This window comes from Panthera pardus, unplaced genomic scaffold, assembly GCF_024362965.1.
Source record: "Panthera pardus isolate Hobbes unplaced genomic scaffold, ASM2436296v1 HiC_scaffold_7, whole genome shotgun sequence".
Taxonomy (NCBI): Eukaryota; Metazoa; Chordata; class Mammalia; order Carnivora; family Felidae; genus Panthera; species Panthera pardus.
In genome coordinates this window covers 20,088,474-20,103,663 of record NW_026527002.1, presented here as the reverse complement: position 1 = coordinate 20,103,663, position 15,190 = coordinate 20,088,474, and the positions used below count along the sequence as shown (strand labels likewise).

General features: G+C 40.4%; 1 protein-coding gene across 12 annotated transcripts in view; it reads left to right on the top strand.

Annotated features, from left to right (window-relative positions):
- The window catches only part of NCOA2 (nuclear receptor coactivator 2), a 290,769-nt gene that overhangs the window by 242,316 nt on the left and 33,263 nt on the right, over positions 1-15,190 (top strand). For 11 of the 12 annotated variants that reach the window (XM_053896139.1, XM_019453243.2, XM_019453245.2 and 8 more), the window contains 3 exons: positions 1,624-2,893; positions 10,527-10,737; positions 12,790-12,996. In XM_053896139.1, the coding sequence (XP_053752114.1) occupies positions 1,624-2,893; positions 10,527-10,737; positions 12,790-12,996 (1,688 nt within the window). The remainder of the gene's footprint in view (positions 1-1,623; positions 2,894-10,526; positions 10,738-12,789; positions 12,997-15,190) is intronic. The other variant, XM_019453244.2, reaches the window with a different exon arrangement.

Genomic DNA, 15,190 nt, shown 5'->3' with positions numbered 1-15,190 from the left:
GCCTTGTCAGACATTGCTGTTAATCAGCCCCAGGCACGTAAAATATAAAACTGAGTTGCTATTAACTGTTGGCTAAAAGACAGCTTATTTATGATGCCAGCCAAGAGGGCTATACTTTGAATTCTCGTCTTAATACTAGTGACTTTTAAAAGGCAGCCGGAAGAATATAGGCTAGCCCCGGCTTTGCTCTGGCACGACCGCCTGGTAGGTCGGAGAAGGGAAATCGATCAGTTCCCAGCGGTGACCCATGCAGTGTGGGAGTATTGAGGCATGATTGCTGGTCCTGTGTGTTTAAATCTAAAACTCTCAAATATACTCAGAGGCAATATTTTAGATTTTTATTCTCAGGCTTAAATTAACTTCTTGACGTTAGCCTTTAAATTGAAAGCTAATGAACATTTCCATAAAAAAAGAAAGTACAGAAAATTGAATGTTGATTTTAAAATGAATTTGTCATAAACTATATTGTTGTAGAGCACAAATTTAGGAAAATGATTACATTTCAAGTTATGTAAATATTTATGGGTGTGCTATATAAAAGTTTATGAGCTACTGTCAGAAGATATATAAAGTTGCTCTGGTTAAAGAGTCCCCTTTTATTACATTTCTTGATTATGTACTTTCTTGTTTAGGGATAAAAAAATGGGCAGCCCTGTTTGCCAACTGTTAATAAATCTGACCTCAAACTGAAAAATTTGAAAGTGATTACAGATGTGCCAAATTTCACCCCCCCTAAGTGAAAGCTGATGTTTGACAATTTGTGAAACCTGTTTTGTTTGGATTTGTGAACACATGTGGTAACTCACAAGTGACTGCCAAGGCTGTAAATTAAAGCTCATAGGACTTGGAAAATCATCTAGCTCTGAAAACCTGCTTTTAGTCACTAGTAAGGGAGTGGATGGGAGCTGTCTAGGTGTTGGGAAAGTAAGATCACAGACCAGGGTCACTCCGAAGTTTTGTCCCAGGTTGTCTGTCGGAAGCTCTCACTTTGACTTGCAGGGGGATCTCTTAGACAAGGTGCTCTAATCCTAAATGCTTTTGGTAACTTTATTGGTTCTAGAACTTGTGGGGTTTCTAATAGTTAGGGATGAGTCCCCCAGCCACCCCACCCCCACCCCCACCCCCACCAAGTTTGCGATTCGTCTTGAGCCAAGTAGTATACCTCAGAGCTCTCTGGGCTTCCAGATATGACTATTGTTAGGAATTAGAATCTGGCAAATAATTGAAGACAGCTCCACTCGCTTGGGTCTTTCCTTTAAGACGGTACAAGTTCTTAGTTATTCATGATAATATACATACCATTAAATGAGAAAGATACCATGTACTTGGAACCCCTCTAATGTCTTATCTGGTAATTACAATTTCGATACAGTAGTAGTCAGATTTAAAGACAGCCCCTCTGTAAAACCGCAGACATCTTAATGAGTTGACTGAGAAACATCCCTCTTGGTCCAAAACTACGCGTGTTCAGTCTTGTCCGTAATTGCAGATTGTTTCATCAGAGTGTTATCGGGCCTTTAAACGTACTCTGTTCTTTTAAAGAAAAGAGGCCATCTCGTTTTCTTGAACTAATAACAACTTGCTAAGTATTTTTTCTTGTATATTTCTTTCCTCATTATACAGAGAGCAGAATGTGTGTGTAATGAATCCGGATCTGACTGGACAAGCGATGGGGAAGCCATTGAATCCAATTAGCTCTAGCAGCCCTGCCCATCAGGCCATGTGCAGTGGGAACCCAGGTCAGGACATGACCCTCAGTAGCAATATAAATTTTCCCATCAATGGCCCGAAGGAGCAGATGGGCATGCCCATGGGCAGGTTTGGTGGTTCTGGGGGAATGAACCATGTGTCGAGCATGCAAGCAACCACTCCTCAGGGTAGTAACTATGCACTCAAAATGAACAGTCCCTCGCAGAGCAGCCCTGGCATGAATCCAGGACAGCCCAACTCCATGCTTTCACCACGGCATCGCATGAGCCCCGGAGTGGCTGGAAGCCCTCGAATCCCGCCCAGTCAGTTTTCCCCCGCAGGAAGCTTGCATTCCCCTGTGGGAGTTTGCAGCAGCACAGGAAATAGCCATAGCTACACCAACAGTTCCCTCAACGCACTTCAGGCCCTCAGCGAGGGGCACGGGGTCTCACTGGGGTCATCGTTGGCTTCACCAGACCTAAAAATGGGCAATTTGCAAAACTCCCCCGTTAATATGAATCCTCCCCCACTCAGCAAGATGGGAAGCTTAGACTCCAAAGACTGTTTTGGACTTTACGGGGAGCCATCTGAAGGTACCACCGGTCAAGCAGAGAGCAGCTGCCATCCGGGAGAGCAGAAGGAAGCAAACGATCCCAGCATGCCCCAGGCTGTGAGCGGCGAGAGACCTGACGGACAGAGTAGACTGCATGACGGCAAGGGACAGACCAAACTCCTACAGCTGTTGACCACCAAATCTGACCAGATGGAGCCTTCACCCTTATCCAGCTCTTTGTCGGACACAAACAAGGACTCCGCGGGCAGCTTGCCTGGTTCTGGGTCGACACATGGAACCTCGCTCAAGGAGAAGCATAAGATTTTGCACAGACTCTTGCAGGACAGCAGTTCCCCTGTGGACTTGGCCAAGTTAACGGCAGAAGCCACAGGCAAAGAACTGAGCCAGGAGGCCGGCAACACAGCCCCTGGTTCAGAAGTGACTATTAAACAAGAGCCCGTGAGCCCCAAGAAGAAAGAGAATGCACTACTTCGCTACTTGCTAGATAAAGACGATACTAAAGATATTGGTTTACCCGAAATAACCCCCAAACTTGAGCGACTGGACAGTAAGACAGACCCTGCCAGTAACACAAAATTAATAGCTATGAAAACTGAGAAGGAGGAGATGAGCTTTGAGCCTAGCGACCAGGTGAGTTTGTAATGCGCTCTCCCAAGTGTACTAATCCATACCCATCACGGCTTCTCGTAGGGGCGTTTGGAGGCCTCGGGTGACTAGAGACAAATAAGCCTTCTGCTTTGTTGTCCTTACGTTGAAACAGGCTTCGTTCTCACTTCAGCTGCCCGTTCCACATATTCTTGTCTAGCAAAGAGCAACATTGTTGTAGAGCCAGGGCTGGGCTGACTTTTCTTTTCTTTTCTTTTCTTTTCTTTTTTCGTAAGGGGCCAAGTGGTGAATATTTTTGGCTTCACAGACCATACGGTCTCTGCCACGACTCTTCAGTCCCGTCATTGTAGCGCAAAGACAGCCAGAGACCTAGACACTATGTAGACAAATGAGTGCACTGTGTTCCAGTAAAACTTTACATACGGACGCTGGTATTTGGATTTTGCAGTTTTCATGTGTCACAAAATACTCTTCTTTGGATTTTTTCTTCAATTGTGAAGAAATGTAAATCCAGGGGTGCCTGGGTGGCTCAGTCCGTTGAGCGTCTGACTTCGGCCTAGGTCATGATCTCATGGCTCGTGAGTTCGAGCCCCGCATCGGGCTCTGTGCTGACAGCTCAGAGCCTGGAGCCTGCTTCGGATTCTGTGTGTATGTCTCTCTCTCTCTCTCTCTCTCTCTCTCTCTCTCTCTCTCTCTGCCCCTCCCTCACTCATGCTCTGTCTCTCTCTCTCAAGAATAAGTAAAACATTAAAAAAAATTTTTTTTAATGTAAATCCATTCTTAGCTCAGGGGCCATCCAAAAACAGGTGGTGGGCAGAATTTAGCCCACAGGCCAGCTGTACTTTGCTGACCCTGTTACTAGCAGACGCCTGAATTGGAGATAATCACTTCCTTGAAACTGGGCTTTGTTAGGACAGACTTAATTAAATTATTTCCCATCTACCTTGCTCTCTTTTTAAGATAAGCGTTTGGTTTTCAGACCTAATGAAGATCACTGTACCTCTCTTTATTGTCTGCTACAACTTCTGATTAATGCTAAAGAATCATTTAAAAGAAAAAAGAGTTCTTTCTGACATGATGGCTTGGCGTAAGATGTTTCCTGGGGACTCCGTGAAGTCTGGGTTAATGATCCAAGACTTCACCCTTCATTATCAACTCTGTCTAACCCCTGGGAACTGCCCTGTACTTCAGACCTTTTAACTGACCGGTTAACAAGGGAAGAAGCTGCATAGGCCTTTCTAGTTAAAATAGTTCACTAATTTGTCTTGAAATTTGGTTTCCAAGGGGATATTTTGTGTGACACGCCATCTTGGGGGACTGGGTGTGGATGGGGAGAGAGGAGAGCAGCACTTCCCTGCTAGAATGTTGAAGTCCGCTGAGTCAGCAGAGGCTGGCCCTGGGGCAGGACTAGGATTGAAAGCAAGAATCAGGAAAGCTGAGGCCCTTCTCGCCCTGCTAGCTGGGCTCACTCCATGGTTCTAAGCATTTAGCTTCCTTTATTTCTTTCACTTTGATGTCTTGGCAGCTGCTGCCATTCCTATAAAACAGGTAGGATTTTCTAAACCTTTGTCCTTCACAAGGGAAACAGCCTAATTCTATAATCATCTTTGATAATTAATCCTTAAACTTAGAGGTCAGCGCAGGGTTCTGTGATACAGCTATTCTGTAATGCTATAAATTCAAGTAAATTGGGGAAACTGAAAGTTGTAGCAGAAAGGTAATCGCAAAACCTTGGATAAAGTATAGTGTGAAACTATATTGACACCTATAAATGTTTTCATCTCTTGAGGTTTACTAGGTTCGAATACAGAGAGCTAGTGGCAGTTCAGAGTGGCCGACACATACTGTCACTCAGGTCTCCCTAACACATGCTAGAGGCCAAGATGGTGACCCATGTTGGCCACCTTAGCTTAGTGGCTGGCCCCTCCCTCCATACACAGGATTTATTTCTATCCCAGGCCTGAGGCCCCGGGGACTTAGAGGGTCAGGGAAGGGGGACACTGCTTGGCATTTCTATATTTAGTATATGATTACACTAACTTCAGGCAAACTGGAAAAAAAAAATTTGTTTTTAAAGTTCTTGAGTCACTTGCCATGTCTAATTGTTGCTCAGGGGAAACATTTTTCTAATCAAAATCATCTCACCTAGGGTACATAAAGCCCAGGGTGTAATCAGCACAAATCTGTTATTTTGGATGGACCAAAAAGCAGTGTAGAGACACACACACACACGCACACACGCGCACACACACACACACACACACACACACACACACACACAGTATTTTTTTCTTAATGAAACCCAGTCCCTGGCCTCACCCTCCATTCACTCCCATTTAAAAATAAAACTCCACCAAAAAATACTGCAGAACAAATTTAACATTGAAAACATTGCAGCTTGAAAAGAAAAGTTACCACAGGAAGTATGCATTACTTAAATTTAGATCAAAGTTAGAACGCGTTACTTTAAGGAAAAAACACTGATTCTTTTGCCTCCTGCTCTCCTTCACTATTCCCAAAACAGATTCATTGTATCTTCTTTTAACTGCTGGACCACTTTGTTGAAGGTTTTTCTTTCATTTCCAGGGAATCTAAGTTTTTTATTTAATAAGGTAAACTCTTAGGGAGCCCGAGTTGTACACTCAACTGTCTTGTTATTTTGACTCAGAGAAGAGCCATTAACCAAGTTTGTGTTTAACCTACCACTAACTTATTAAGGGCAGGAAGTACTTCGATCGTGCTATTATACCTAAAATAGAGCTCTTTACTGGGCAGAGTATTTAAACAACATTTGTTTCTACGTCATTTCGTCACCAGCAGGAAGCAGTGACAGAAAAATTTCCAAAATGTTTACCGACTTTTTTTTTAATGTTTACTTGTTTTTGAGAGACAGAAAGAATGAATGTGAGTGGGGGAGGGCCAGAGAATGAGGGAGACATAGAGTCCAAAGCAATCTCCAGCCTCCAGCCTGTCATCACAGAGCCCCATGTGGGGATTGAACTCACGAACCGCGAGATCATGACCTGAGCCAAAGTCTGATGTTTATTTAATCGAGCGAGCCACCCAGGAACCCTCCAACTTTTCAGCTATGTACTTATTTGCCTAGTGGGGTGTGTTGATGTTCTCTCTGATGCTACTGGGCCGGTTATAATGAGGGTTCAGAATTATAAGGAATTTCTGAAAGGAATTTCTTCTTATCTGACACCACTAGGCAACCCATATTTTAAGCTGGTAATGTCCTGAAAATTTTCCTCCAAATGTGGCAGAATTGTATAACCGTTTTTTAACAATTTTACCATTTCTTAACAATTTTTTGTTAGGCAAATGTGGCAAAATTGCACTTCTTATTTAAATTTTTGAAAAGATGTTTTGTAACTTATCAAAATACTTGTTATTAAAATGCATGTGCTCTTTATATTTCCTTCAGAGAACAAGTTGATTTGACACATGAAAAATTCATAAAACCAGAAAAATGAAAAATTAAAGAAATCAAGTCCAATTTTCATTTTGTAGAACTTTTATAAAAATCTTTCTGACTCATTTTCTGCCTGAAATAGTTTAAACTAACTATTCAAATTGATGTGGCTAATTTGAGCATTCGAATAGATGCCTAAGCAAAACTTGGAAGTATCTCGGCGAAGCATTTTGAAGGAAGGCATTCCTCTTTCTGTTGTGAAGAAATCAGGCCTAACAAAGTAGACATGGACTAGAAGAACTTTTGATGAGAACTAAAGCTTAAAAAAGTTAGGGAAGAGGGGGAAATATTTGATCAGAAACTTATGTGGTCAGATCTATCCCTTCCACAACCTACGTGACTACAGAAGAAAATGCCATAGTTGTCAGATTTTATTGCCTAACAGCCAAAGGGGTTATAGTAGACATTCTGAATTTTGTCTCCTTGATGAAGAACATTTAAAGTACACTTAAGACAATTTAGATGAATGTTAGATGTGTACTCCAGAAATTAACAAGAAATAAACACAAGCACAACAATATTATCTCTAGTGGGGAAAACTGCATAATACATTCTTCTGATGTAAGCTGAATGAATTCAAACAGTGTCTGTCCATAGTTACGGAGATCTAAAGAGCCAATTTCTTTTGAATATGAAACCAAGAAGTTCCTGCAAGGCTTTCTAAAGACAAAAAAGCATTTAGTCACTAGACTGACCCACAGTTGAATTTGGTCAGCTCTTAAAATGACAAAGATTAAAATTTGAAAATCAGTTTGAATACGTACTTTTTAAAAGTAAAAATCAACCGGGGCTCCTGGGTGGCTCAGTTGGTTAAGCATCCAACTTCGGCTCAGGTCATGATCTCGCAGTTCTGTGGGTTCGAGTCCCGCATCAGGCCCTGTGCTGACAGCTCAGAGCCTGGAGCCTGCTTCGGATTCTGTGTCTCCCTCTCTCTCTGCCCCTACCCGACTTGTGCTCTCTCTCAAAAATAAACATTTAAGAAAATAACAAATAAAAATCAACCAAGGAAAATCCTGAATTTTAAATTTTCTAATTATTTGAAATTTAAACATTAATAAATTGATCTAAACCATCCAAACATATTTTAACATTTTATATGTATAACATTAGATTTAGTTTCAGCTCATTATGTTAGACACGAGAGTAGGTTACAAAGGAAGAATCATGAATCTTGTCATTACAACTCTATGAGGGGGGCTCCTGGGCGGCTCAGTTAGTCGTCAGACTCTCAGTCGTGTGGCTCGGGCCCCACATCTGGCTCTGTGCTGGGCGTGGAGCCTGCTTAAGATTCTTTCCCTCTCCCTTTGCCTGCCTCTCTCAATCTCTCTCTCTCTCTCTCTCTCTCTCTCTCTCTCCCTGTCTCCCTGTGTCCCTCTCTCCCTCTCTTTCTCCCCCTCTTTCTTTAAAAAAAGAAAAAAGAAAAGAAAAAAAAGAACTCTTTGAAACGGGTGATAGTTATTTTTCTGTTTGATGTGGTTTAAAGTATAATTCCATTTGCATGAAAAGAGTAAAGGTCAAAAGGAAAGGTAGGAGTCTAGACACAGGCTGTTGTAAATCTACGTTGTAAAAACTTTCTTTTATACATACATACCTGGGATTGGGGGCAAATAGAAGATCATCCATTAAGGATAATATACTTTATTATTGTTTATCTGAACCGATTTGTGTTGGCTGTTTCTCATCCAAGACAATCTGTGAAGCTTTTTCGAGAAGTATCATATTATTCCAGTCCACCTCCTTTACTCCCTACCCTCTCCCCACACACACAATGAGCTTTAAAGGCCACTTAAAAAAAAAAAAAAAAATACACAAGACAGCAGCATAGTAGGGAAACTTGGTTTCATAGGCCAGCAATAAACTTCAGTTTATTAGAACCTCTTTGTTATCTCTTTAGTTTAATGACACAGTTATAAAGATATTTATCACACATTTTTATGAAATATTTTTCTGAGTGGCTCAGTTGGTTAAGCATCTGACTCTTGATTTCGGCTCAGGTCATGATCTCATGGTGGGTTTGAGCCTGGGATTCTCTCTCTCTCCTTCTCTCTCTGCCCCTCCTGGGGACTCCCTCACCCTCTCAAAATAAATAAACTTTAACATATATATATTTTTGTGATAAATTAATGGAAATTTCATTGATCCTGGGCAGTTTTCTTAAATTCCAGGTTAGTATGGTTAAGGGAACTCATCTGATTGAGTGTCCGTTACTATATTCCAGGCACTATCCTTGAAGGGAAATAAATGTTCCTACTAATGTTTACTTATACCTTTTGTATTCAGCAAAAACACGACATAGATTTACAGTGGAGTCACTTTACATGTCATTTGATTTACATAAAATCGTCTGTTCTCATTCAGAAGAAGCGGTGGCCATGAAATGGTTAAGCAGCGTGAATAGTCTTGCCTACCGTTTTTCCCAATAAGTATGTACCTACAGAGCGATCCTGAGGTGGCTGACGAGAGCTTTCTAGGTTTGGGTTCTCTTGTGACTCTCACTGTGGAAATGTAGCCACGTGGTTTTAAATGCGGCACAGCCCCTACTCTGTCATTTAGGACTCCGCTGAAGAAACACCAGTGTGCTTTCCCCTTGGAGGAAAAACTGGCCGTGTTGCCCGTGGAGAGGGAGGGGACGTGGTGATGCATTGAGGTGTCTTCCTGAGGAGTTTTAAGGGTCATTTTGTCTGTGTCTGTCTGTGCTTTAGGATGCTAACTTTGGAACCTAACCCGTACCTAAGATGTATCTTTCCCGTGTTTGATGCCTCCATCTTTTGTTAGAGATGCGTGGCCAATCTAACTAGAAAACGGTCCGTCATTGCTCCAGCCAACACACTGGGAGCTTCCTAGAAAGTGGATCTCCAAGGTGGTACTAAGCTAGTGGACGCTGACCAAGGAATCAAATAAAATGTCACTTCCTAACTTGAGAAATATGTCCAGTGAGACTTCCCATACAGATATTACGTATGCCATAAATTGCAAAAACCATAGCAAATCCAGCCTCTATGTGGGAAATAGGAGTTCTACATAGAATAAAAGTGTGAGCCATTTGTTTCAAGTGTGCCTCGTATCAGATGTAAACAATTTCATTTGAATTGCCCATGTCGACAAAGGGTTTAGTCATGGTGAAGGACTTGAAGTCCACCCAGGGACTTTGGGGAAATTGCCTAACTTCTGTGTTTCCACCTACACATCCAAGAAATCATTCTTACCACTTTTTCTTCATTAGAAACTGCTTCTAACATTTAACTTACCCACTTTCGTTTGTAGTTCACACAGCCCGGCTTTAAATACTTGGCACGTAGATAGGTTCCACTTACGAGAACGTAAAATAAGTTGAGCTTTTTGGAAGAAGAGTAGTAGGTATGAGATAGTGGTAATATTTATCTTACTATTTTGATGTTGTAATGGAAATGAAATTATTTCGGTAAAAGGAAAACCCTAAGAAACGTTACTTCTGCCTTCCGTGAAGTCAGGTTTAATAGATGCTATGTTTGGGGACACTGTGTTTTATCCTGCTTCCCTACATGTTGTCACCTAGACTGGTGAGTGGCTGAGAAAGCCACTGTCCTTTGAAACTGAAAGTGCAAGCAAGGAGAAAAAACACCAGTCAAACTGAAAAGGCAACGCTTAACTATTCATGGTTTCTCTGAGCTTATTTCGTGTCTTACCCCTGCTCTGAAAAAAAGAAGTCCAAAAAGGAAGTGACCATTTACAAAATACTGATTTACTGTAAGTTTAGATCACATTTTATAGCAGTTTTTTGTTGTTGTGATTTCCTAGGCAGAGTTAACCACAAAACCTAGACCTGGACTATAAGTTATAGCACACTTAGAGTTAATTAGAAATCTGCATACTCGTGATTAATTGAATTATCAGCATAAAATAAAGGGGAATTTATAAATTGCCAATGAAACACAGTGCTGGAAGGGAGCTTTCTAATTCAGTCACCTCCCTTTTTCTAGATGAGGAGGTTGAGGACTAAGAGATTAAGTTATTTGGCCTTCGTCAATTTAATTTTTTAAAAGATGATCGATGAACTTGTTAGGCCTGAGGGATGTGCGTGCATCAGCATGTTTTGTTTGGCCGTGGCCGTGCCGTATGCCAGTTAGGTCTGTAATTGCAGATGCGCCCGTGGTGCCCACTCTCTAGTAGGACTGGATAAACTCTCCTGTTTGTTAACTGCAGCCTGGCAGTGAGCTGGACAACCTGGAAGAGATTTTGGATGATTTGCAGAATAGTCAATTACCACAGCTTTTCCCAGACACGAGGCCCGGCGCCCCTGCTGGATCAGTTGACAAGCAAGCCATCATCAATGACCTCATGCAACTCACAGCTGAAAACAGTCCTGTTACACCTGTTGGAGCCCAGAAAACAGCATTGCGAATTTCACAGAGCAGTGAGTATGAGATATTGATGGTTATGCCAAGAAATTCCCATATAATCACCATTAGAAACAGTGATTATTAAAATCTGATACAAACAGCTTAGTCACTTCGATGTTTTTGTGGTCAAATAGCACCATCTACTGTCCTGGTTCTTCAAAACACTATTCAAAATGGATTCTAGTGAACATGGCTTTCCAGCATTCTCTTATGGTTAATTGAATCAACACGGAGGGAGGCTGACCTACATAGATAAAGTTCTTTAGATGATTGTCATATTTCCCTTTATTTTAGCTACTGCCTTCAGAAATGGAGCTTAAAATAGACTTTATATATGTCTAGATATGACTAGATACTGGAAATATAGAAAATTAGAGAGTTATGCTGACTTTTTAGGAGTGATATGCTATTAAAAATTCTTACTATTTAATCATCATACATGAATGGGCTATCTCTTAAGAATCATCCTATAAATATCACTTTAAATGGAACTTTACCATAAACGTTTTCTAAGTGCATTTTAAGTTGGCTAATTTGATACAAAGCTTGAAGACCGTAGACTATTTGATAAAATACATTTTATTTTAGATTTTTGTGAGTTTAAGATGAATTATTTCTTCACCATGATCACTTAATTTACAAACTCAGTAGTTACCTAAAGTCCAACAGTTTGAATGGGAAAAAATATCTTTCCCTTACAAAGAGATATAATTTATAGAAAGATAGATGACCTCTTCAGTGTTAACTTGGGGAACAGAATGGTTTTTCCCTCGTCAAGTACAATCGGATTCATTGTTCAGCATTTATTCCCAAACCAGAAATGGCAACCACCAACCAAATCACAAAATAATCTTTAATTAGTGGACCTTTTCTCAAGTGATTCTTGATTATTCCAAAAGGGGTAAAACAAAATCGTTTTTGCTTGTTATCTCTCAAACCTGTCTGTTTTGTGAGGAATGGAAAGTAGTTAGGGACCATGGGAGATCACAAAGTCAAAGAGTTGGGAAGGGAGTAAGAAGCATACTACAGAGTTTATGCTCATTAACCAGAGGCATTAATGAAGGGCAGCATGGGAACTCATGGTTTCTCCTCTATTTGTACCTCCTACTGGAAATCAGATTATTGGCTGGTAACTGAATAGCAAAACCTGAGGGAGTCACGATTAAGCATGTACATAATTTCCATTCCAAGCCCTAATTCTTCTAAATATTTTATTTCTGTTATTAATTGTTAAGAACTTATTTCTTTATTTTGAATGTTCTGTTTCGTACTATGCTTATGTAATTCAGTGGAAATACTTGATATCGTTTAATCAAGTAGTAATAAACTGTCATTTACAGTATCTGTATACTTGTAAAATTTAATAATGTTCTTATCAAACTATTGGTTGTGTGATTGTATAGTGCACACTGCACCGTGGGTTCTTGTTGGTCAACTGTAAGAATCGTTTCAAATCTAAACAGGTCCAGAATTTAAAGAAGCTGTATTTAGAAGATTAGACAGGGCCGTAAAGCTTTAATACTGACTTCAGGTAGCAGAGTTCACACTTACAAGATTTAACTTGCAATGTGAATAGATACTTGTAAGCTAGTTCTACTCCTCGGAAAGTCCAGTTAAGAAAATGATGTGTCCAGAGCACACGTGTCTAGGTTTGGGATTGTGTGCAGGACATGTTTATAGCTTCATAGCTGTGACAGAACAATACTCCTAAATTCGAATGACGTAACACAGGGACGAGACCATACGAGCGGTCTGCTCAGCAAATACGATTGAATGTTAGAAATTAGTATTGGGGAGGAAGTATATGATAAGTAATGGACACCTTTTTTCTCTCTTTTTGCAAGACTGTTGAGAGTTAAGTTGGAGACTTGTTGACTAAATTATGAGTCCACGCTTTGGCACTACATATGGGTTTTTGTCTGTGAGTTTGTCTTTGACGTAGGCCTTTGGTCCTTGAGGTGCAGAGCTTTGATATTTTACAGACAGCATTTTCCCTACTGCTTCTGTTACTTTTTATTTTCCATTATCCTATATTAACCTTCAATTTTCATGTGTTTTCTCCTTAGCTTTTAATAACCCACGACCAGGGCAACTGGGCAGGTTATTGCCAAACCAGAACTTACCACTTGACATCACATTGCAAAGCCCAACTGGTGCTGGACCTTTCCCACCAATCAGAAACAATAGTCCCTACTCAGTGATACCTCAGCCAGGAATGATGGGTAATCAAGGGATGATAGGAAACCAAGGAAATTTAGGGAACAGTAGCACAGGTAAGGGCTCAAATGCACTGTTACTTTATTGGTGAGTTATTTAATTTCGTAATGATTCAGCCACATCAAACTAGTCGAATTTCTCAAATGGAATTTTTTATGTTAGAAAGTAATATTTGAACGTAAGAAAATTCTGCAAATTTTCACTGTGAGACTGGCATGTGAAGCATTGGAAAGCATTCCAGTAAGCTTACTGTTTTATTCTGTGATCATTACTTTCATAGGGTTTCTGATCACTAACCTATAGCCTAGGCTAATTTCTTCTATTCCAGTTTACAGTCCTAGACATCATAGAGGTACGCGTAAGAGGATTTGATGAGTCGCTGGCATCTCATGTAATCTGCTGATAATCCCAAGCCTCCCTCTTAATTGATGACTTGTTTTTGAAGAATTTCAGAATGCAAGTTTAAAGTTCGGGCAACGTTTCATACCTATAAGTGATACCGTTTTTCAGAAAACTATTCATTAAAAATAAAGAAGTTTAAATGGTAGTGTGCCTGGCCTTTCGCACCTGATCCAGGGCTCCCTTTTCAAAGATACATGACTGCCTGTGCTCTGGTTTGGACCTTGACCTGCTGCAACTTAGCGTGTCTGCCAGGTTGCCCAAGCGCGTTTCCTAAGTGGTCACCGCTGTCCCAGCCGCTACCATGTTCCTAAACTCCCGTCTCCTTCAGGCTAGAAACCATCTTAGCAGCACTGACTGCCATCACCACCTTGTCCTGTACCCTGTGCCTATTTACCACGGACACAGTAGCAGGACGCTGAGTGTTCCAGTGAACAACTGCTCACAATTTACAGCTTTCTTTCTTTGTCAAGATGAAGTGCTCAAGACAAAGGCATTGAAAGAAGTAGCTAGTATAAAAAGAATTTCTATTTGTGGGTGTTTCGTCCTTTGTTGTGGTGGTGGTTGTTTTTTTTTTTCTTTTAGCTTAGTCTGTCATCTCTGTATACACATCGCCATTTTAGACAGCTAATTGAAATTAGAGCTCAATTTTAAGGGGAAAAGCTGGATTTATTTATTTTCGGTTGTTGATGAGCAAGCGGTTCGTGGAGAAACGTGTGCTGGGCTAAATTAAAATAGTTTATTCCTTCAACAACTATTATTGCTCCAGGCCCTGACTACTTCACTAATCTATATATTCACAGAAATGGTGCCATAGTAATTTTATATTTTAAGGCAAAGTATTGAGTTATATAAATAAAATATTTATGCAACATTCTATAACAGAAAAGGAGCCAATGACTTCTTAAAAATGCCTCCTTGTTAGCAGAACACAGGAAGATCTGAGTTCTTGCAGGAATCTGAAGAAGAAATTTAAGGACACACCTATTTTCAAATCGGGGCAGCCTGGCGATCTAGACTGTGAGGGTCCTATAGTGCCTCTGCTTCGTTTCCAAAAACAAAGAGACCGAAAGAGACTTTGACCCCAGTTATTATGATTGCATTAATATTGTTGACTTATAGGTGATTTTTCCTTCTGCTTTCTAGACTTCATATAATCTTGCTATATTATTTAGGTAATCGATTTTTGGAGAAATAAAATGCCTATTCTCCCATAGTACATTTGTGTACTTCAAATGTAATGTTCAAATGGTTTTTTAAATATATATTACTATAATATTGTTCTAAGCTTTTCAGTCTATTTAATTACCCTTTATTCTTAATCATCCTAATGTAGCACATTCCCATTTCACCAGTGAGAAACCACCCATAATACATGTTTTCTCCATTTCTTAAATATACCCTCTTTTTAGTTATCACAATGAAAGTAAATGAAAGCAAGCCATCTATTTGAAAGCAGAACTTCTATATATCGGTCGTTCAGCATTTCAAAACGAAGGGTTCTCACTTGGAGTTTATCCCCTTTAGAATATCAAGTCTTAGCAAATATTTGGCCATTGTCCACATCCCAGGGGCAGGCCAGAGAGAGCAAACACTTGAGCCTACGTGGAATATTGTGCTCTTCTTGTTGTGTGTGGCCCAAATAACTGTTAATATCTCTGGTGTAAAGGGATCTTTACCAATGTGCCCTAACCCCTTCTAGATCTATATAATCAGGAATGTGGTGGTCCAGGTATACTGAAGTCCCCCATAAGTAGGAGTTCCCTTGCCTTGGTTGTAAAAAACCGTGGTAGGAAGATCGTGTAATTTCTCAATGGTTTAGAGGCTACCTTGGTCAATTTTGAAGCGTAA